Genomic DNA, 23,640 nt, shown 5'->3' with positions numbered 1-23,640 from the left:
TTACAAAATTGAGATCTTACAAGAAGATGAAATCATTGAGCAACATCTATAAGCAATGAAGTGTTTCTTGCTTCAAGGTTCGTTTCCTCTCACGCCGTTGCTACCGTGCAAAGCAACTAAGTATTAACTAGGGATTCAATTTCTCGTGATTTACGTTGGATCATCCAACGATATATATTAAGTGAGTACTGCCGTTTATTACAATTGAATAGACTAATCCATAGAACCGTTAGAATTGCAATGAATGATAAAACTCTCCCACAAAATATTTGATTGGTGTTAGATTTGAACCATGACTTCGGATTAAGTTGGAGGAGTTTTTGAGTCAATAAAAGGGTGCATGCAAGGTTTAAGATTTTCCACAACTCACTCTCTCGGTCTCTCCCACCCACTTCCCCACCAAACCCTCTTCCTCTTCTTCTTCTCATACAACTTAACTTACCATTAATTACCAACTCCATTGCATTGAGTTTTTTTTTCCTTCTTCTTGTCTTCATAGTCACAAGTCTCTGCAGTCCATATTCAAATTACCTTCAAACTCTTTCTAATATGGCCACCAACATGTTATATAACAACACCACATGTGGAATCTCTTTCCCTCACCAATCTCTCCCCGCAAAGTCTGCCTCTCTCCACGTCTCTTTCGGCTCAAACCTTTCCACGTTCCCCCACAGTACTGTAAAATATGTTGTTGGAGTGGAGCAGAACAGAAGAGGAAGAATAATTGTGAAGTCAAAAACCGTTTCTGATAATGATGATTTAGAAGTTGATATTTCATTGAGTCCACGAGTCAATGCTGTGAAACCTTCAAGGACTGTGTCTATAACTGATCAAGCCACCGCTCTTGTTCAAGCAGGCGTTCCTGTTATTCTCTTGGCGGCTGGTGAGCCTGATTTTGATACACCTGCTGTCATAGCTCAGGTCTGTTCTATTTACGTTCTCATTTTCAATTGTTCACGTTTTGTGTTTTTTTTCCTACCAAGCCCAAATACTCTAAAATGGAGACGTATTTGTATCGAATACATATTGGATATCCATACTTTGTGGATACTTACGGATATGCACCTTGGAAGTATCTTCAAAAAGTGTATTTTACTGGATACATATCAAATACTTCAAGATACTTATTACGTATCTATGATACATATGTGAGAAATTAGTGGCGATGCACACGGATGATGTTAATGAGAAAAGAGACTTAATTAGTTAACATTAGACAAGACTGGTTTTGAGTTCTTTTAATGATATTTGTGTTGATTCTAACATGTTATACCCTAATTTTGGACCTAAAAATACCAACTCAATTCTTCTTTTCTTGCATTTCAAGTCATTTGATATGTCTCTGATCAATTGCATCCTTCTCTGCATTTTATTTCAATATTATTTGCAAAATTCATGTAAAAGGGTATTTTAGTCATTTCCTGCATTTAACTCATTTTTATCCTTGAAAATTGTTTGAGTCTTTTAAATTGGTTTGTATAAGTCCTTGTTTCAACCTCATGTCAAAATTCATTTCAGAAAACATCAGTTGAGTCATTTTTTTAGTCAGTTTAGCCCCTAGGGGCATTTTAGTCATTTCATGTGATAAAATTTCTTTTCAGTCTTTTAAAAATTTGTTCGAGTCTTTTCATTTGGTGTGAATAAGTCTTCATTTCAATTCTATGTCAGAATCCATTTCAAAAATTGCATTTAAAGTCATTTCGAGTCAATTTTGCCCCTAGGGGCATTTTAGTCTTTTCACGTGTTAAAACCCTGTTTAAATTCTAAAAATTGTCTCTGAGTCTTTTAATTCAAATTGTCTCTGAGTCTTTTAATTCGCTTGTATAAACTCTTGCTTTAATCCCTTGTTAAAAATCATTTTTAAAATTTGCATTTGAGTCGTTTCGAGTCATTTTAGCCCCTAGGGGCGTTTTGGTCATTTCACATAATATTGCTGATTCGTTTTAATCTGCTTTGTTGTTTTTAGTCGTCTCGTTTTACGTTAATTTTCAATTTACTTTTTCAATTCAATTTTAGTTTTAATTTTCATTTTAGTCCGCGCACTTTTGTTATTTACGTTTTAATCCCTTTTAAGTTTGTTAGAATCCAAGTGCCATGTGTCCAAGTGTTATTGGTCCTTAAGAGTTTGTTACAAGTCTAGTGCCACATGTCTCTATCCTATTGGTCCAAGGTCAAAGACTTAGCCTATAAATTGGTCAAAGGGTCAATTCATTGATTCACCAATCATTTTTCCAAAATTCACAAAAAAGTCATAAAATTTTTTCTCTCTTTTCCCTCTTTTCTTTTCCCTCACGTGTTCATTTTCTTTCTCCACCCTAACCAACTTTTCCAACCACCACTCCACCACCATAACAACCTCTTTCTCCACCACTCCTCCTCCCTAACTAACTCTTCTCACCTTCAACCACCACCCTAACCAATCCAAACCACCACAAAACCACCACAACTCCACCAATATTCATCACTAACCACCTCCAACAACATCAAAATCTGCATTCAATCATCACCTTCATCCTCACGTATTCATCATCATCATCATCCATCAAACAACGCTGTTTCGGTTCTCACAAATTCATCAAATCCAAGCTTCAATCTCGCTACGAACAGCCATAGCAAGACATCAATCAGCTACGAACAACAACAACTTCCGGTAACGGCGAAACGGCGAAGAGCACAAACGGAGGAGGAAGAACGAACCTGAATCATAGAAGGAAAGACGAACCAGATTGGATTCAAAGGAAGAAGAACAAAACCGAAATCACATGAAGATGATGCAGGTTCGTTTTTGCGCGCAAGATCGAACTCCGTTGTGAAGCTTTCCGGTGCAAATCCCTTTCTTCTCCAATCTGATTCTAAGGTTCGCTTCCTTCAATCTTTTGATTTGAATTGCTTTGAATTTACCTATTACATGTTCATGCTGCTTCCATACATGAGCTATGCGATTGAATTTGCCTCCCATGTCTAGATCGATGCCATGTTTCTTTCCAATTGAGGTGTTTTCATTCTGAACTTTGAAGCTTCACCTGTATATTTTCATGTGGTTGTGAATCATTTTCATCCATGCTTTGTGTATCAAGATTCGTTTGTTTGGAGAGATAGATAGATATGCGAGAAAGAGAGAAGAGGGCACTGTGTGTTGTTGTTTGTTGGAAACGAGAAAGAAGAGAAGGAGAATGTTAGGTAGTTCTTTGACCCGTAGCCATAAGCCTTTGACCCGATCCAGACCCATGGATCCAGCCCGTTTTCAGTTTGGGCTTGGGCCTTAGTTGGCTGATTTCATTTTCTGCACTTTTTATTGCTATTTTAACACCGTTAAGTGCAGTTTACACCCCCTGTATATATGATCTTATGTTAAAAAACCTCCAAAACTCTATTCTATACTTTCTTGGTTTTTTTATGAGAATCTTGATGTTTTTTACATATTTTTCTTGATTGGGAGAATATGTAAAAAATATTTTGTTCTCAAAAAAAAATTCAATACTTGTTCTTTCAATTTTGTTTAAAATCTTGTTAAAAGTTTTCTAAAATTTTCGTGAATATCGTTGTGTTAAATCTTGACATTTGAGGCCTATTTTTGGGATGTAATCACATGTGCAAACCTACTTCAAAAATAATGGGTGCTTGTTTTGTCATTTTTGCCACTTTTTGTTAACATTTTTGTGAAGTTTTGATGTGATTTTGAACTTGAAGTTTTGTTACATAATTGTGGCTTTGAACATGTGATTTCTAAGGGTTGAATTTGCCTCTTAATGTGGTGTTTGCTTGCTGTTTTGGTTTAGTTCTTGAGGACCTTGTGTTTGGTAAATATTGTGAAACTCTTTTGTGAAATAAAAGTGCATAAAGAGCTTGAAAGTCCTATAATTTTTGACATGATAATTTCCCTTGGTTCTCATATTTGTTCTCTTGGAATGAATCACTTGAAATGTCTTAATATTGTGAGAATCTAGGGCTTGAGTTTGCTTTAGGATTATATTGAATTTCAAGTCCTTTTATCACTTTTTTTGCTAAGATTGCTAGTTTACTTTTCTTGCAAATTACAAATAGCTTTACCATGCTTTTTTATACTAGTTTCTATATCATTTGTGCTATTAACTCTTTCATTTCATGTTTCATTCATCCATGAGCATTTCATCTCCCTCTTATATTCTTAGTCCTTACTTTCTTGCAATTTAATTTGTACAAAGAGTTAGAATGTAAAACCTAGGAATTCTTGTAATATTTTACCTTCATGCTTTCAATTTTCTTGGCAAAGAGGCCATAGAATGTATCTAGGGTATGATGTAAAGGACAATGGATTCTAATGATGTACACCGACACAAGCACCGACACATGCACACACCTCACATTTAGATATAGCTAGAATATGCATGTTTAGATGTATGTTTAGGATTGTATGTTTAGATGAATGCTTAGGATTCATACTTAGAAAAAAATCAATTTTCCAAACAAATGTGAATAACATCACTCAAACATTTTTCATAATAAACCTTGGGATCAAAATCCCATTGAATTTTCCTTTTCTTTTTCTTAATCAAAATCTTAATGAAATTTAATCATACTTAGACCACACTTTGCAAATGACTAATTCAACCTCACAATTTTACAACCTTATGCCTTTGAGGCCTCTCAATCTCCATTCTTCAAAATTTCATTTTTGAACTTAAAATCAACCAACAAAAACAAAAACATTTTTGGAAGAGAACTACGGTGGATTTGATCCCTTAAACGGGTACGTAGGCAAGGAACAAAATTCCTTCAATTCAACTAAAATAAAAATCCAAAAACATTCTTCTCCCTCCAATTCTTCACTTAGAAACTTTTAGGTCTAACAACATCTTTCAAAATAGCATTTAAAAATAAAGCGCGCGCGTAGAAATTAAAGATGGTTCCTATAGGATACTATAGTCGTTATGGGTGCCTAACACCTTCCCGTAGCGAAAACAACTCCCGGACCTCGATTCTCAAGGGTTTTGCTTACTTTTTCCCTTCCCAAGAAAAAATAAGATATCACCGGTTTAAAAGGTTCAAACGTAATCAATGTTTGACACCCGAAAACCAAGATAAAACAGCTGGCGACTTCACTGGGGAGATTCGAGAGTTACGCCTAGTCTTTATTTCCACGCTTGCGCTTGTATTTTTACTTGCTTCTTTTACTTGCTTTCCTATGTGAATAAATGTTTAATTTCTTGCAAACGTGTGGGGTGAGAATATCAAAAGTCCTGCACCCGGGCTGAGTGAACTTAGGATTTAGGAGGGATATAATCGACAATTCATTCCGGGGGTTGCCTCGTGTTTTGGATTATGCGATCAATCCCACATAGCTGAGGCATTTTAGGGGTGATGTTGTCGGCGCGTGTTCTCGCGTTTAGGCACTTTACTTCTAATTGTTCTATGACGCTATGAACCGTAGATAACCAAACCCATCCATGGCCATTTTCTAGGACGTAGTGCGGAGGCTAAACCGAGTGTTGTCTCGAGTTTTAGTCGTTACGCGATACTACACTCAAGTTAGACCTTCCACGTATAATCATGGAGCAAGTGTTGTCTCGTGACACCGTGAGATACGTCGGAGAGGTTGCAACTTAGGAACCTTTTTAGAACCCGGTTACTATTATCCTAAAGCCCTAGATTCACCGGACACCGTGTCCACCCATGACTCCTCGACTTTGAACTTCAAACCCACCATGTTTTCTCCGAACTTGAACATAATCATGCATTCATGCATACATGCATACATGCATAAACTTTTTCCACGCATTGTTATCGAAGGGCTTAGACAAGTTGAATTTGTAAACATTGTAGGGATGAAGATGACTAAGTCCTACAAGTTCAAGGAAGTGGATTTGGCTAATTTGAGAGATTTGGCACTCAAGATTGAGGATCCGACTGGTTTCCGACGTCGTTACGGGGCTTTACTTCCTATTCTTCATACTAATGTGGATGAGAAGCTTGTGCACACTCTAGTGCAATTCTATGACCCGAAGTATCGGTGCTTTACTTTTCCAGACTTTCAGTTGGTGCCTACTCTAGAGGCTTACTCTCACTTGATGGGTCTATCTATTGCTAAGGGGGTACCCTTTGCGGGACTTGAGAATCCTCTTACTCCATTGGTCATTGCTAAGGATCTCTATCTCAAGACCACCGATGTCTCCAAGAATCTTGGCACTAAGGCACTTATCCGAGGGTTCACTTCAGAGTATCTTCTTGGGAAAGCCAACCTCAATACCACTTGTCAGGACACTCTCGAGGCTATTCTTGCACTTCTCATCTATGGGCTTATTCTCTTTCCGAATCTTGATGACTTCGTGGACATGAATGCTATTATGATCTTCCACTCCAAGAATCCGGTTCCTACTTTGCTAGCTGACACATACCATGCTATTCATGATCGTTCCGGCAAGGGTCGTGGTTATATTCTTTGTTGTGTGCCTCTCCTCTATAGGTGGTTTATTTCGCACCTTCCGGAGTCTTTCCATGACAATCCGGAGAATTGGTCTATTTCACAGAGGATTATGGCTCTCACTCCTAATGAAGTGGTTTGGCTCACTCCCGCTTCTAGGGTTAAGGAAATTATCTTTGGTGGTGGTAAGTTTCTTAATGTACCTCTTCTTGGTACCCGGGGTGGAATCAACTATAACCCGGAGCTTGCTTTGCGACAATTTGGTTTCCCAATGAAAGATAAGCCCATCAATCTTGCTACGGCCCCTTACTTCTTTCACTACTCCAATGCTCCCACCGGAATTAGAGAGGATTTCATAGGAGCTTGGTCCAAGCTTCGGAAGAAGGAGGTGAAGCACATGGGTGTAAGGTCCGGTGTTGCTCATGAAGCCTATACACAGTGGGTGATAAACCAAGCTGTGGAGATTGGTATGCCTTACCCCCCCTATGAGATATGTGTCTGCATCAGTTCCTACCATACCTTTGCCTCTACTCCCACCTACCCAGGAGATGTATCAGGAGCATCTAGCTATGGAGAGTCGGGAGAAACATCAGTGGAGGGCTAGATACTATGAGGCTGAGAACTTGATCATGACTTTGGATGGAAAGGATGAGCAGAAGACCCATGAGGTCTTGACACTGAAGAAAGAGTTAGCTAAGGCTAAGAGAGAGATTGAAGAGAAAGATAGGATGCTTATGAGGGACTCCAAGAGGGCTAGGGGTGCCCGTGACTTCTATGCACAATACTGCAGCTATGAGTCTGAGTCTGAGGATGATGCTTCCACTTCCTATGCTTGAGGATCTCCATTTCCTGTTGTTATGTCCTTTTTGTGTTGATTTACATTTTAAAGTCTATCCCTTGGCTTAGCATTTCAAAGGGAATCATCTTGTAAAAACTATATGTTGGTTATTTGTTTCCCGTTCATGTTAATCGTTGTTTAGTAATGTTTACAAGTTTCTAATTTGTCTAAAAACCCTTCGATAACACATAAAAAGAATCTTTTTGCATATGCATTTACACATTTCATGCATCATATGCATTCATTGGTCACAAAAAGCTTCTCTCGTGCTTATTGCCTCCTGGTTTTGTCCGCCGCAGTCTGAAAAGTGGCTCGTGCTCGCAAAGTGTATCAACCAGATAGAATTCACCAAACAAGATTTCACAAGAGAAGGATCATGGCTAACTTTGAAGAAGAAAATGCTCGGCTCCGTGCCGAATTGGCTGCTATGAAAGAAGACTTGGCTAAGGCTCATGACACTATGTCTGCTTTGCTGGCTGCACAAGAACAACCAGCCACATCTGTCCCAGTTTCTACTGAAGCAATTCCGTCTATCCCACTATCTACTGTGGCTACTGATGCTCGTTTTGTTATGCCCAATGGGCGTCCTTATGGTCTCTCAGCTTACTATTCTCCTAATACTGCTGCTGGTATCTCTGGTTTTGCTGGACAAGGACAGATTCCTGTGTCCACTGCTATGCCTCAGGTGACTACCGTTGTTACCGATCCTATTGTACACACTGTGCAACAGGTAATTGATGTCGATACTCCGCGTGGACAAGATCCCGCAATGGAAACTATGAGAAGACAGTTGATGGAGTTGGCTGGGGAACTCCGTGAGGTCAAGGCTAGCCGAGGAAACAATGGTGCTCCTGCTAAAGCTCGTGATCTATGCTTGGTGTCCCGATTTGAGGTTCCTAAGAAATTCAAAGAGCCAGAATTTGACAAATACAATGGGACTTCTTGTCCACACAACCATGTTATCCGGTATGTCCGAAAGATGGCTAACTACGCCGACAATGATGCACTAATGATCCATTGCTTCCAGAGTAGCTTGACAGATGATGCAGCAGATTGGTACACTAGTTTGAGCAAAGACAACATCCATACTTTTGAGGATCTGGCTGCCGCTTTTGAGAGTCAATATGAATTCAATACCCGTCTGAGGCCAAATAGAGACTCTCTTAAAGCCTTGTCTCAGAAATCAGATGAAACCTTCCGAGAATATGCTCAGAGGTGGAGAGGGGCAGCTGCCCGTGTTTCTCCTCGACTTGATGAGGAAGAGTTAACACAGACATTCCTGAAGACTCTGAAGAAGGAATATAAGGAGAGAATGATAGTCTCTGCCCCAAACAACTTCTCTGATATGGTTACAATGGGAACTCGTCTAGAGGAGGCCGTCCGAGATGGTATTATTGTTCTTGAGAAAGGTGAGTCTTCAACCAGTGCGCCAAAGAAGTATGGTAATGATCATCATAAGAAGAAAGAATCTGATGTAGGGATGGTGTCTGGTAACCCATCTGCAGCGGCTACACAATTACCTCTGCCCTACCACTACATGCAGTACTCTCAGCATCCTTTCTTCCCACCATTCTACCAGCAATATCCTTTGCCACCGGGTCAACCACCAGTGCCCGTCAATGCCATCGCCCAGCAGGTGCAACAACAGCCTCCTGCTCAACAGCAGCAGCAGCAGCAACAGGGTCCTCGGCCCAGGATTTATTTTCCACCGATACCTATGCGGTATGCTGATCTGCTCCCAACTCTACTGGCCAAGGGACACTGTGTCACTAGACCGGGCAAGCCTCCGCCTAATCCATTGCCTCCCAGGTTCCGACAGGATCTAACATGTGAATTCCATCAGGGTGCTCAAGGCCATGATGTTGAGGGTTGCCTTGCTCTGAAGTATATTGTGAAAGATCTGATAGAAAAGGGAAGGTTAACTTTCGAGAATAGTGCTCCTCATGTTCTTGACAATCCGCTTCCAAACCATGCTGCAGTTAACATGATCGAGGCTTTTAAAAGGATCCCTGTTCCTCAAGAGGATCCCACGCTGGATGTCCGCAATGTCGTTACTCCCTTGGTACCACTACATACCAAGCTTTGTCAAGCTTCTTTGTTTAATCACGATCATGCTTCCTGTTTAGAATGTCTCCAAAATCCTATGGGCTGTCGTGTGGTGCAGGATGATATCCAGAGTCTGATGGATGACAAACACTTGACCGTCAGTGATGTATGTGTGATTGTGCCAGTGCTTCAGGATTCTCCAGGTCAAGAAGGGCAGGCTGCTGGCTGGGGCAAAGTGATTCAGATTCTGGAAAACAAGCGTAAAGAGGGCCTTGGATTCTCCTCGACATCTGCTGTTTCAAAGGGAACTTTCTACAGTGCTGGGTTCATCAACGCTATTACTGAAGATGCTGCTGAAAGAGGTCACGTGCCTGCATTTGTTATACCAGGAGGCACTGTGAGAAATTGGGAAGCCATTGATGTTCCTTTAGTCATGCATGCTTCCATGTAATGTGTCTTGTTGCTCATGTTTTCTTCGTTTTCAAAATAACAATCCTTTCGCTCTGCCCAAGGCGAAAGTGATATCATTGTAAGGGCGTGTTTGTTTCGGCATTGCCGTTATCAATAAAAGTTGTCGTCTTTCTCACGACTCTTTGTTTTTTACTTTTTAGTGCCTTTTTCTTGGAAATAATGGTAATGCCAGAAAAAACCAAAACATCTGTATTTTCTTATTAATTTCAAAAATCTGCATGAAAAAACTTTTTTTCTAAAAATCATCCCCAATCATATTATGCAGATTGAACCATAATAAACTCGTTGAACACAGTGACCCTATGGTTCCTCCAAATTTTGAATTCCCTGTATATGAAGCTGAAGATGAGGATGATGATGATGAAGGGATACCGTATGAGATCACTCGACTGCTTGAGCAAGAAAGAAGAGCCATTCAGCCTCATCAGGAAGAGATTGAACTCGTTAACCTGGGTACTGAAGAGAACAAGCGAGAGATCAAGATTGGTGCTGCACTTGAGCCAGAAGTGAAAAGGAAGATTATTCAGCTTCTCCATGATTATCCAGATGTCTTTGCATGGTCTTATGAAGATATGCCGGGTCTAGATCCCAATATTGTGGAGCATCGGATACCGACAAGGCCTGAATGTCCTCCTGTCAAACAGAAATTGAGAAGGTCTCGTCCAGACATGGCTCTTAAGATCAAGGCTGAAGTACAAAAACAAATTGATGCGGGTTTCCTCATGACAGCTGAATACCCTGAGTGGATTGCCAACATTGTGCCAGTACCGAAGAAAGATGGGAAAGTTCGAATGTGTGTTGATTACAGAGATCTGAATAAAGCCAGTCCAAAGGATAACTTCCCATTGCCTCATATTGATGTGCTTGTTGACAGTACTGCTCAATCCAAAGTCTTCTCCTTCATGGATGGTTTCTCTGGCTATAATCAGATACGAATGTCCCCTGAAGATAGAGAAAAGACGTCCTTCATCACTCCGTGGGGAACGTTCTGTTATAAAGTGATGCCGTTTGGCTTGATAAATGCTGGTGCTACCTATCAAAGGGGTATGACCACTCTGTTTCATGATATGATTCACAAAGAGATTGAAGTATATGTTGATGATATGATTGTGAAGTCAAGTGATGAAGAGCAGCATGTTGTGTATTTGAAAAAGATGTTTGAAAGATTGAGAAAGTACAAGCTGCGGTTGAATCCTAACAAGTGCACATTCGGTGTACGATCTGGAAAATTGCTAGGCTTCATTGTCAGCCAAAGAGGCATTGAAGTTGATCCAGACAAAGTCCGAGCCATCAGAGAGATGCCAGCCCCTCAAACTGAAAAGCAAGTCAGAGGTTTCCTCGGACGTCTGAACTATATTTCAAGATTCATATCTCACATGACTACTACTTGTGGTCCCATTTTCAAATTGCTCAGAAAGAATCAGCCTGTTGTATGGAATGATGAATGTCAGGAAGCTTTTGATAGCATTAAAGAATACCTGTTAGAGCCACCTATCCTTGTCCCACCAGTGGAAGGAAGGCCTTTGATTATGTATCTGTCAGTGTTAGATGATTCAGTGGGTTGTGTTCTCGGTCAACAAGACGAGACTGGTAAGAAAAAGCATGCTATCTACTATCTGAGCAAGAAGTTCACCGACTGTGAGACTCGGTATACAATGCTTGAAAAGACTTGTTGTGCTTTAGCCTGGGCTGCCAAACGCCTGCGTCATTATATGGTGAATCATACAACTTGGTTGATATCCCGAATGGATCCAATCAAGTACATCTTTGAAAAGCCTGCTGTTACTGGAAAGATTGCGCGTTGGCAAATGTTGTTGTCTGAATATGATATTGTGTACAAAGCTCAGAAAGCAATCAAAGGAAGTGTCCTTGCTGAGCATCTTGCTTGTCAACCTCTTGATGATTACCAGCCAATTAAGTTTGATTTCCCTGATGAAGAGATCATGTATCTGAAAGCAAAAGATTGTGAAGAACCCCTGATCAATGAAGGGCCAGATCCCAATAGCCAATGGGGATTGGTGTTTGATGGTGCTGTTAATGTTTATGGTAAAGGAATTGGGGCCATCATCGTAACTCCGCAGGGGCACCACATTCCTTTCACCGCTCGAATAACTTTTGAATGCACGAACAACATAGCTGAGTATGAAGCATGCATCTTGGGCATTGAAGAAGCCCTTGATCTGAGAATTAAGCACCTTGACATCTATGGAGATTCTGCACTTGTTATTAACCAGATAAAAGGTGAATGGGAGACTCATCATGAGAAGCTGATCCCATACCGTGACTATGCAAGACGTCTGTTGACATACTTTACCAAGGTTGAGCTGCACCATATCCCTCGGGATGAGAATCAGATGGCTGATGCTCTCGCTACTTTGTCTTCCATGTTTCGTGTCAATCACTGGAATGACGTGCCCGTAATCAAAGTACAACGTCTTGATAGACCCGCTCATGTGTTCACTATTGAAAATATGCCAGATCAAGCTGATAGAGATGTGAATGATAAAAAGCCTTGGTATTACAACATCAAACAATTCTTGCAGAATCGTGAATATCCACCTGGTGCTTCCAATAGGGATAAAAAGACTTTGAGACGATGGGCTAGTAGATTCTTTCTGGACGGAGAAATCCTATACAAGAGGAACTATGACATGGTCTTGCTGAGATGTGTTGACAAACAAGAAGCTGAGAAGTTGATGCATGATGTACATGATGGTACCTTTGGGACCCATGCTTCGGGTCACACCATGTCAAGGAAACTGTTAAGAGCCGGCTATTACTGGATAACTATGGAGCGTGACTGCCACAAACATGCTAAGAGATGCCACAAATGTCAAATTTATGCTGACAAGATTCATGTGCCTCCACATGCCCTCAATGTTATCTCTTCCCCATGGCCTTTCTCTATGTGGGGCATTGACATGATCGGAAGAATTGAACCAAAGGCTTCCAATGGACACCGTTTCATTCTAGTGGCAATTGACTACTTCACCAAGTGGGTTGAGGCTGCCTCCTATGCAAATGTGACCAAGCAAGTGGTTGTCAAGTTTATCAAGAATAACATCATCTGTCGTTATGGTGTTCCCAACAAGATCATCACTGACAATGGTTCCAATCTGAACAATAGTATGATGCAAGCTTTATGTGAAGAATTCAAAATTGAACATCACAACTCTTCTCCTTATAGACCTCAGATGAATGGTGCAGTTGAAGCCGCTAACAAGAACATCAAGAAGATTGTTCAGAAGATGGTCACTACTTACAAAGACTGGCACGAAATGTTACCCTTTGCCTTGCATGGTTACCGTACTACGGTGCGCAGTTCAACCGGGGCAACTCCCTTCTCTCTTGTGTATGGCATGGAAGCAGTTCTCCCCCTGGAAGTGGAGATTCCATCTCTTCGAGTGATCATGGAAGCAAAGTTAACTGAGGCTGAATGGTGTCAAAGTCGGTATGATCAATTGAATTTGATTGAAGAGAAACGTATGGATGCTATGGCTCATGGACAGTTGTATCAAGTGCGAATGAAGAATGCTTTTGACAAGAAAGTCCGACCTCGAGAATTCAAGGAAGGCGAACTTGTATTGAAAAGAAGGATAAGTCAGCAACCCGACCCAAGGGGCAAGTGGACACCTAACTATGAAGGTCCTTATGTTGTCAAGAAGGCTTTCTCTGGTGGTGCTTTGATTCTTACACACATGGATGGTGTTGAACTCCCAAATCCTGTTAATGCCGATATAGTCAAGAAATACTTTGTCTAGAAAGAAAAGAACGGCGTGGTAGGTCGAAAACCCGAAAGGGCGGCCTAGGCAAAAATGCGCTTCCCGGTGGATCGAAAACCCGAAAGGGCGATCCAGGCAAAAGTTAGGGACAAAAAAATGAATATGAAAAAGCTCGCTGAGATTGTACGCAACTCAGGCAAGAATGAGCGCCTCGATGAGCCGAAAACCCGAAAGGGCGGTTCATGCAAAAATGAGGTTGATAAAAGACAAGTAACTATATCTGGCAAATCACCATCACCCCTTGGGGCATCTGCAACTGTCAATGATCTTCTTCATCAGAGGCTTCTGTACTTGTGAATTCAAAATTTCTATGAAATGTAGCGGTCATCGTGTTCAATGTATCACCAACCAATAAAATTACCATTTTCCAAGCTTTGTAAATCCGTGAAGCCATGCCTTTGGCTGACTTTCACTCTTCTACATCAATTTGAGCCTTTCTATTGTTTGAAACTCTATTTTTCTTTCCACTTTCAATGCTATATACAAAACATTTTCTTTCTATTTTGATAATGTTAATGTCTGAAACAAACATTTTTGAAAATTGAAAAATCTTTTTCTGTCTATTTTGAAAGCAAACCTGAGCAATAAAGTACATTTCAATGAAACATGCATGAATGAATGAATGTCAATGTCTATTTCAATACATGTTACAAGCAGGTTACTCCCCAGGATGATCTGTGGTCAATAGCAAGAATGAAAAAAAATAGAATGAAAATGAAAAATGAAAAGCTCGCTAAGTTGAAAACCCGAAAGGGCGGCTTAGGCAAAAATGAGCACCCCGCTGATTGACAACCTGTGAAGGCAAATCAGGCAAAAATGGGGCAATGAAAAGAATCTTATTCCCCGGTGAATCGAAAACCCGAAAGGGCGGTTCAGGCAAAAGTGGGGTTTGGAAATGAAAAATGAAAAGAATATTGAAAAGCATTGACCACAGATGCGAACATCCAATGATTACCCAGCGCTGACACGCCTAGGAACGGCGACCTGTATCCAAGAACCTTCCAAGGGTCCTCCTTTACAAGTTTTATTGCCCTCAGCCATGGTTTTAATACGTCTCGCAACGACGGTCTCCCCAAAGAGGTTTTTCCCCTGTGAATATGTCGCAGCACGAGCCACTACGTGCCCAATCTTCCAATGTCTTGTCTGCCTTTGTGAAATTTTCTTGTCAAGTTACAAACCAATCATGCATTTCAAGCATTCATACATGCATAATCATGCATTTTATGTGCTCATACATCCAATAATCTTGCTATACCATACATACATGTTGCATATCCAACTGTCAGCTGTCAAAATTCAATGTCAATATCCAATGCCAATGTCAATGTCAATGTTAATGTCAAATGCCAATGTCAATGTCAATGTTAATGTCGAATGTCAATGTTAATGTCAAATGCCAATGTCAGCTGTCAAAATTCAATGTCAATACCCAATGTCAATATCAATGTTAATGTCAATGTCAAATGTCAAATGTTAATATCAATGTCAAATGTCAAATGTTAATGTTAATGTCAAATGTCAAATGCCAATGTCAATGTCAATGTTAATGTCAAATGCCAATGTCAATGTCAATGTCAATGTTAATGTCAAATGCCAATGTCAATGTCAATGTCAATGTCAATGTTAATGTCAAATGCCAATGTCAATGTCAATGTCAATGTTAATGTCAAATGCCAATGCCAATGTCAATGTCAATGTTAATGTCAAATGCCAATGTCAATGTCAATGTCAATGTTAATGTCAAATGCCAATGCCAATGTCAATGTCAATGTCAATGTTAATGTCAAATGCCAATGTCAATGTCAATGTCAATGTCAATGTTAATGTCAAATGCCAATGTCAATGTCAATGTCAATGTCAATATCCAATGTCAATGTCAATGCTGATGTCAATTTCAACTGTCAATTCAGTTCAAATCAATGTCAATTTACTTTTGGGCCAACAAAAATGGTCATGTCTATTTTCAAATCAAGTCAATGACAATTTACCCTCAATTGGTATCTTGTTAAACCAGACTTTCAATTTGTATCTTGTTACTGGTCAAGTGGCAAGTTCGATCCAAAGAACAGCTTGTACCTGCATATATGTCTATGTTTTCGGTCAAGTGGCAAGTTCGATCCAAAGAACAGCTTGTACCTATCTTTTGTTTGTATTTCCGGTCAAGTGGCAAGTTCGATCCAAAGAACAGCTTGTACCCGTTTCTTGTTTGTATTTCCTCGGTCAAGTGGCAAGTTCGATCCAAAGAACAGCTTGTACCCGTGTCTTGTTTGTATTTCCGGTCAAGTGGCAAGTTCGATCCAAAGAACAGCTTGTACCCGTTTCTTGTCTGTATTTCCTCGGTCAAGTGGCAAGTTCGATCCAAAGAACAGCTTGTACCCGTCTCTTGTTTGTATCTCTCGGTCAAGTGGCAAGTTCGATCCAAAGAACAGCTTGTACCTGTCTATTTGTTGCCCGTTCTTTCTACCTTGATGTCTATAAATCCCTTGGTGGTGTGACACAGCCCGTAGATTCCGGTTCGATTGTCTTGCATTCATAAATGAAATGTTGCATGGCATTCATGTTTTTTGAAAATCTGAAAACGTATTTTTATGTCCAAAAGCAGTGCAAATGTTAATATTTAAGTATCCTCGTCCCGTCAACACAAAGACTTCGTCTCTTGACTCTCCGGACAAAGAAACTTAAATAGGGGCAGCTGTTATACCCTAATTTTGGACCTAAAAATACCAACTCAATTCTTCTTTTCTTGCATTTCAAGTCATTTGATATGTCTCTGATCAATTGCATCCTTCTCTGCATTTTATTTCAATATTATTTGCAAAATTCATGTAAAAGGGTATTTTAGTCATTTCCTGCATTTAACTCATTTTTATCCTTGAAAATTGTTTGAGTCTTTTAAATTGGTTTGTATAAGTCCTTGTTTCAACCTCATGTCAAAATTCATTTCAGAAAACATCAGTTGAGTCATTTTTTTAGTCAGTTTAGCCCCTAGGGGCATTTTAGTCATTTCATGTGATAAAATTTCTTTTCAGTCTTTTAAAAATTTGTTCGAGTCTTTTCATTTGGTGTGAATAAGTCTTCATTTCAATTCTATGTCAGAATCCATTTCAAAAATTGCATTTAAAGTCATTTCGAGTCAATTTTGCCCCTAGGGGCATTTTAGTCTTTTCACGTGTTAAAACCCTGTTTAAATTCTAAAAATTGTCTCTGAGTCTTTTAATTCGCTTGTATAAACTCTTGCTTTAATCCCTTGTTAAAAATCATTTTTAAAATTTGCATTTGAGTCGTTTCGAGTCATTTTAGCCCCTAGGGGCGTTTTGGTCATTTCACATAATATTGCTGATTCGTTTTAATCTGCTTTGTTGTTTTTAGTCGTCTCGTTTTACGTTAATTTTCAATTTACTTTTTCAATTCAATTTTAGTTTTAATTTTCATTTTAGTCCGCGCACTTTTGTTATTTACGTTTTAATCCCTTTTAAGTTTGTTAGAATCCAAGTGCCATGTGTCCAAGTGTTATTGGTCCTTAAGAGTTTGTTACAAGTCTAGTGCCACATGTCTCTATCCTATTGGTCCAAGGTCAAAGACTTAGCCTATAAATTGGTCAAAGGGTCAATTCATTGATTCACCAATCATTTTTCCAAAATTCACAAAAAAGTCATAAATTTTTTTCTCTCTTTTCCCTCTTTTCTTTTCCCTCACGTGTTCATTTTCTTTCTCCACCCTAACCAACTTTTCCAACCACCACTCCACCACCATAACAACCTCTTTCTCCACCACTCCTCCTCCCTAACTAACTCTTCTCACCTTCAACCACCACCCTAACCAATCCAAACCACCACAAAACCACCACAACTCCACCAATATTCATCACTAACCACCTCCAACAACATCAAAATCTGCATTCAATCATCACCTTCATCCTCACGTATTCATCATCATCATCATCCATCAAACAACGCTGTTTCGGTTCTCACAAATTCATCAAATCCAAGCTTCAATCTCGCTACGAACAGCCATAGCAAGACATCAATCAGCTACGAACAACAACAACTTCCGGTAACGGCGAAACGGCGAAGAGCACAAACGGAGGAGGAAGAACGAACCTGAATCATAGAAGGAAAGACGAACCAGATTGGATTCAAAGGAAGAAGAACAAAACCGAAATCACATGAAGATGATGCAGGTTCGTTTTTGCGCGCAAGATCGAACTCCGTTGTGAAGCTTTCCGGTGCAAATCCCTTTCTTCTCCAATCTGATTCTAAGGTTCGCTTCCTTCAATCTTTTGATTTGAATTGCTTTGAATTTACCTATTACATGTTCATGCTGCTTCCATACATGAGCTATGCGATTGAATTTGCCTCCCATGTCTAGATCGATGCCATGTTTCTTTCCAATTGAGGTGTTTTCATTCTGAACTTTGAAGCTTCACCTGTATATTTTCATGTGGTTGTGAATCATTTTCATCCATGCTTTGTGTATCAAGATTCGTTTGTTTGGAGAGATAGATAGATATGCGAGAAAGAGAGAAGAGGGCACTGTGTGTTGTTGTTTGTTGGAAACGGGAAAGAAGAGAAGGAGAATGTTAGGTAGTTCTTTGACCCGTAGCCATAAGCCTTTGACCCGATCCAGACCCATGGATCCAGCCCGTTTTCAGTTTGGGCTTGGGCCTTAGTTGGCTGATTTCATTTTCTGCACTTTTTATTGCTATTTTAACACCGTTAAGTGCAGTTTACACCCCCTGTATATATGATCTTATGTTAAAAAACCTCCAAAACTCTATTCTATATTTTCTTGGTTTTTTTATGAGAATCTTGATGTTTTTTACATATTTTTCTTGATTGGGAGAATATGTAAAAAATATTTTGTTCTCAAAAAAAAATTCAATACTTGTTCTTTCAATTTTGTTTAAAATCTTGTTAAAAGTTTTCTAAAATTTTCGTGAATATCGTTGTGTTAAATCTTGACATTTGAGGCCTATTTTTGGGATGTAATCACATGTGCAAACCTACTTCAAAAATAATGGGTGCTTGTTTTGTCATTTTTGCCACTTTTTGTTAACATTTTTGTGAAGTTTTGATGTGATTTTGAACTTGAAGTTTTGTTACATAATTGTGGCTTTGAACATGTGATTTCTAAGGGTTGAATTTGCCTCTTAATGTGGTGTTTGCTTGCTGTTTTGGTTTAGTTCTTGAGGACCTTGTGTTTGGTAAATATTGTGAAACTCTTTTGTGAAATAAAAGTGCATAAAGAGCTTGAAAGTCCTATAATTTTTGACATGATAATTTCCCTTGGTTCTCATATTTGTTCTCTTGGAATGAATCACTTGAAATGTCTTAATATTGTGAGAATCTAGGGCTTGAGTTTGCTTTAGGATTATATTGAATTTCAAGTCCTTTTATCACTTTTTTTGCTAAGATTGCTAGTTTACTTTTCTTGCAAATTACAAATAGCTTTACCATGCTTTTTTATACTAGTTTCTATATCATTTGTGCTATTAACTCTTTCATTTCATGTTTCATTCATCCATGAGCATTTCATCTCCCTCTTATATTCTTAGTCCTTACTTTCTTGCAATTTAATTTGTACAAAGAGTTAGAATGTAAAACCTAGGAATTCTTGTAATATTTTACCTTCATGCTTTCAATTTTCTTGGCAAAGAGGCCATAGAATGTATCTAGGGTATGATGTAAAGGACAATGGACTCTAATGATGTACACCGACACAAGCACCGACACATGCACACACCTCACATTTAGATATAGCTAGAATATGCATGTTTAGATGTATGTTTAGGATTGTATGTTTAGATGAATGCTTAGGATTCATACTTAGAAAAAAATCAATTTTCCAAACAAATGTGAATAACATCACTCAAACATTTTTCATAATAAACCTTGGGATCAAAATCCCATTGAATTTTCCTTTTCTTTTTCTTAATCAAAATCTTAATGAAATTTAATCATACTTAGACCACACTTTGCAAATGACTAATTCAACCTCACAATTTTACAACCTTATGCCTTTGAGGCCTCTCAATCTCCATTCTTCAAAATTTCATTTTTGAACTTAAAATCAACCAACAAAAACAAAAACATTTTTGGAAGAGAACTACGGTGGATTTGATCCCTTAAACGGGTACGTAGGCAAGGAACAAAATTCCTTCAATTCAACTAAAATAAAAATCCAAAAACATTCTTCTCCCTCCAATTCTTCACTTAGAAACTTTTAGGTCTAACAACATCTTTCAAAATAGCATTTAAAAATAAAGCGCGCGCGTAGAAATTAAAGATGGTTCCTATAGGATACTATAGTCGTTATGGGTGCCTAACACCTTCCCGTAGCGAAAACAACTCCCGGACCTCGATTCTCAAGGGTTTTGCTTACTTTTTCCCTTCCCAAGAAAAAATAAGATATCACCGGTTTAAAAGGTTCAAACGTAATCAATGTTTGACACCCGAAAACCAAGATAAAACATAACATAGAGATTGAAATATATTATAGTTTAGACAAAAATTCTATAACGAGTTGTAATCACCATTATTTTCTTTTGTAAATTGTGATTATTATAATTATATATCAATGAACAATCATCAATGAATAAATTTTACAAGTATTGTACATGTATATAATTTTTATATTAATTTGTTCTTAACGTATTTAGACTGCATCGTATCTTGAATTTCAAAACTTTCTTGTATCCATGTATATGTAACGTATTGCACCCGTACTATGTATCCTACTTCGTAGGTTTTTTCAATGATGATATAAGTTATGTTTGGATTGCCTTATTTGAACTTATTTACTGGCATAACATTTTTTATGTCTGTTTAGCTTATGGAAACAAGACATGTCCTTGATTTGTTTTCAGCTTATGTCCATAAGCTCTAGCGCATAGCTTATTATGAAAACGTCTTATAGCTTGTATGAAAACGGTTTGACTTTATTTTATCTTTTGTTGTCAAAATAGTTTAACACGAGCACTTGTACGATATGCGCTTTTGTTAATACGTGTTTAGTTAAGTTGTTTATTGGAACATGGCCAAAGGGTTATACTTTCTATGGTAGTGTAGGCTGGGATTAATGCAATTCATGAAGGACACACAAGGTACACCCGTAATGCGGGAACTTTAGAATTGCGCCAAGCAATTTGTCATAAACTAAAAGGTTAGTTTGATTGTATTGTATGGTTTCATTTTGACCGATAATATTAGATGTTGATTTTGACAATATGCCAAAATTGATTGATTTTGCAGAGGAGAATGGAATTGCTTATAATACTGATCAGATTATTGTTAGTAATGGAGCCAAGCAGAGTATTGCTCAGGCAATGCTTGCAGTTTGCTCTCCAGGGGATGAGGTGAGTAAAGGGGTTAAGTTCATTATACTTATATTGTCATTTTCTCTTTTGCTAATTATGACATCTTTGATCTATGATACCAATATTTCAGGTCATTATTCCAGCTCCATTCTATGTTAGTTACCCAGAAATGGCAAGGATGGCTAATGCAACACCCGTTATCCTTCCAACATCGATATCTGATAATTTCCTTTTAGATCCCAAACTTCTTGAATCCATAATAAGTGAAAGGTCAAGACTGCTTATTCTTTGTTCGCCGTCTAACCCGACAGGATCTGTCTATCCTAAGAAATTACTTGAAGAGATAGCCCATATTGTAGCAAAGCACCCAAGGCTTTTGGTAAAGTTATACTTCTCTGATGGGATCACAAGGGCTTCAATGTGTCCATCTTTGAATGTAGTTCCACTTAAAATCTTAAAAGCTGTTTTGTGCAGGTTATCTCTGATGAAATTTATGAACACATAATTTATGCACCAGCAACACACACTAGCTTTGCATCTTTACCTGGAATGTGGGATAAAACGCTAACCGTGAATGGATTTTCTAAGGTTAGTCCATATGTCATGTTCTCTTTCTGGTATAGATGTATATCAAGTGATTCTTATCTGCTAATCAATGTTATGTTGCATATCCTAGTATGGTTATAAATTATGAAATAAACTTGGATGATCCTAAGGCTTCTAATTTTTTTTACTGCAGCCCTTTGCAATGACTGGTTGGCGGCTTGGTTATATTGCAGGCCCGAAACATTTTATTTCAGCATGTGGAAAGATTCAAAGTCAGGTATGCTGACTTGCAACATCTGTTAAGCCGTATTCTAAGCTTCATCTTATCTTGATTTCCTCTTGCTACAAGGCATGCAAAAGGTTCTTAACCCTTTAATTTTAACCATATTCGTTATTTAAGAGTGAACTTTAAGAAACTTCTGTGCATACATTTGGTTATTAGTAGCTGACATATCTTATTGAATTTAGTTTACTTCGGGGGCCAGTAGTATATCTCAGAAAGCTGCAGTTGCTGCATTAGGACTAGGCTATGCTGGTGGAGAGGTTGTTTCTACCATGGTGAAAGCATTTAGAGAACGAAGGAATTACTTGGTTAAAAGTTTTAGCGAAATCGATGGTGTTGAAATATCCGAACCACAGGTGTGAATCCTTCTAGTTTATTTGCATACTCCTTTTGCTCTTTTATGTTCGCTTTTCTGTTCATAAATATATACTTTATTTCCGCTTGCAGGGAGCATTTTATTTATTCATTGATTTCAGCTCCTATTATGGAAGAGAAGCTGAAGGTTTTGGCAAAATTGAGGATTCTGAGTCTCTTTGTCAATATCTGTTGCATAAAGGCCAGGTATGCTCATATAATGACATTCAAGATTATTGCGATATTTTATAAGCAGAATGATCTTCAATTTGAATTGTCGATGCTACGTAGTCATAACATTGTGTTTCGTCTACAGGTCGCACTTGTGCCAGGGAGTGCATCTGGAGACGATTCTTGCATTCGCATCTCGTATGCAGCATCTCTTCCTACCCTACAGGCAGCTGTAGAGAGAATTAAGAAAGCACTTATCCCTCTTACCTCAGCTGCACTTGTCTAGTGTTGTTGGTTTGCTTGTTGCTGTCATGTGTGTATTTTATTTTTGGGGTTGTTATGTGTAATGTTTTTTGTAAAAATAATAGGTTCTGGCATAGAGAAACCACTGAAGAACAGTTTTGTTGAGTTACACTTTATCAGATCTAAATGAAAATACTCAATCAAACACACTCGATTAACAGTATTAAATCTAGCTGCTATGCAGACCAAGTAAACCAAAAAAAAAAATAAGGGGGAGGAATATAGTTGAAAAGAAATGTTTCCAATGGAATTGATTCTATGGTTTATGATTGACGCCATTTTTCTCTTTACCAAAGCTATCTTTCCTATAATTCAATCATATTTCTATTTTATATAGAGTAAATATATCATGTTTTATATATTTCTCTTTTATTAATGACTTTTCAACCTTGGTTTTATTTTCATCTTGGCTCACTCTCTGTATGCCAAATTTACTCTCAAGAACTTCCAATCATTAACCTCTGAATTTTTATGATTAACCAAATAATATTCATAATAGAACCAGCACAAGCACAATATGTGCAAACTTGAACAAAAGAAAGCAAGAGCGAAACATATAGAAAGGACTAGGACACCAAAAATCTAACAAACATCAAAGGGCCTTAAAAATGGTTCCGACTAAAACACCATGCAAAAGCAAATCAATAGCAGTAGAATGCTGCAAAGTATCATAAAAAGATCAGCAATAGATTATCCGAATAATTGCACCTCTGCCTTTGAACATAGGAGATATTAATATTAATGTCTAGTTATGAGTGTTAACATATCATCAATGGTGTTCTCCTTTAAGGGGATTGAGTGTCCGTGGAAGAAATAAATAAAGGAGGTTAATGCGAAGTCAAAAGCTAAAGAGAGTTTTCGTGTTATTTGAAAAACCTCAACCGACCTTTTGAATATGAATGTTTTTCAAAAGGGTAGGGTTGAATTAGCAAATGAAATTTTAGTTACTCGAAATGATCTTCCAATTTCGGGAAGAATTCACAAAACTCCGTTTCCATCGAGAATTGAATGGAGTTTTCCAGTATTTTGACTGTCTCTTATACTTAATACTAGTATAGTGACCCGTGCCAAGCACGGGAAATAAAAAACTTTTAGGATCAAATGTATAGATTTTATATTATGTTATAGTAT

At 38.4% G+C, this 23,640-nt stretch overlaps 1 protein-coding gene across 1 annotated transcript; it reads left to right on the top strand.

The window, feature by feature from the left end:
• Window positions 1-365: 365 nt before the first annotated feature.
• LOC146910906 (bifunctional aspartate aminotransferase and glutamate/aspartate-prephenate aminotransferase-like) lies at window positions 366-22,654 on the top strand. The gene is made up of 9 exons (XM_085727639.1): window positions 366-921; window positions 20,605-20,698; window positions 20,788-20,891; window positions 20,983-21,231; window positions 21,327-21,440; window positions 21,592-21,675; window positions 21,867-22,037; window positions 22,129-22,242; window positions 22,352-22,654. The coding sequence occupies exons 1-9, from the start codon at window positions 550-552 to the stop codon at window positions 22,490-22,492; spliced, it is 1,443 nt and encodes a 480-aa protein (XP_085583765.1). The 5' UTR covers window positions 366-549; the 3' UTR covers window positions 22,493-22,654.
• The last annotated feature ends 986 nt before the right edge of the window (window positions 22,655-23,640 follow it).

The sequence above is a fragment of the Medicago sativa genome, chromosome 7 (genome assembly GCF_051527215.1).
Source record: "Medicago sativa cultivar Bolivia chromosome 7, Bolivia_mono, whole genome shotgun sequence".
Taxonomy (NCBI): domain Eukaryota; kingdom Viridiplantae; phylum Streptophyta; class Magnoliopsida; order Fabales; family Fabaceae; genus Medicago; species Medicago sativa.
The sequence above is the reverse complement of the archived record's forward strand: the minus strand, read 5'-3'. Positions and strand labels throughout refer to the sequence as shown.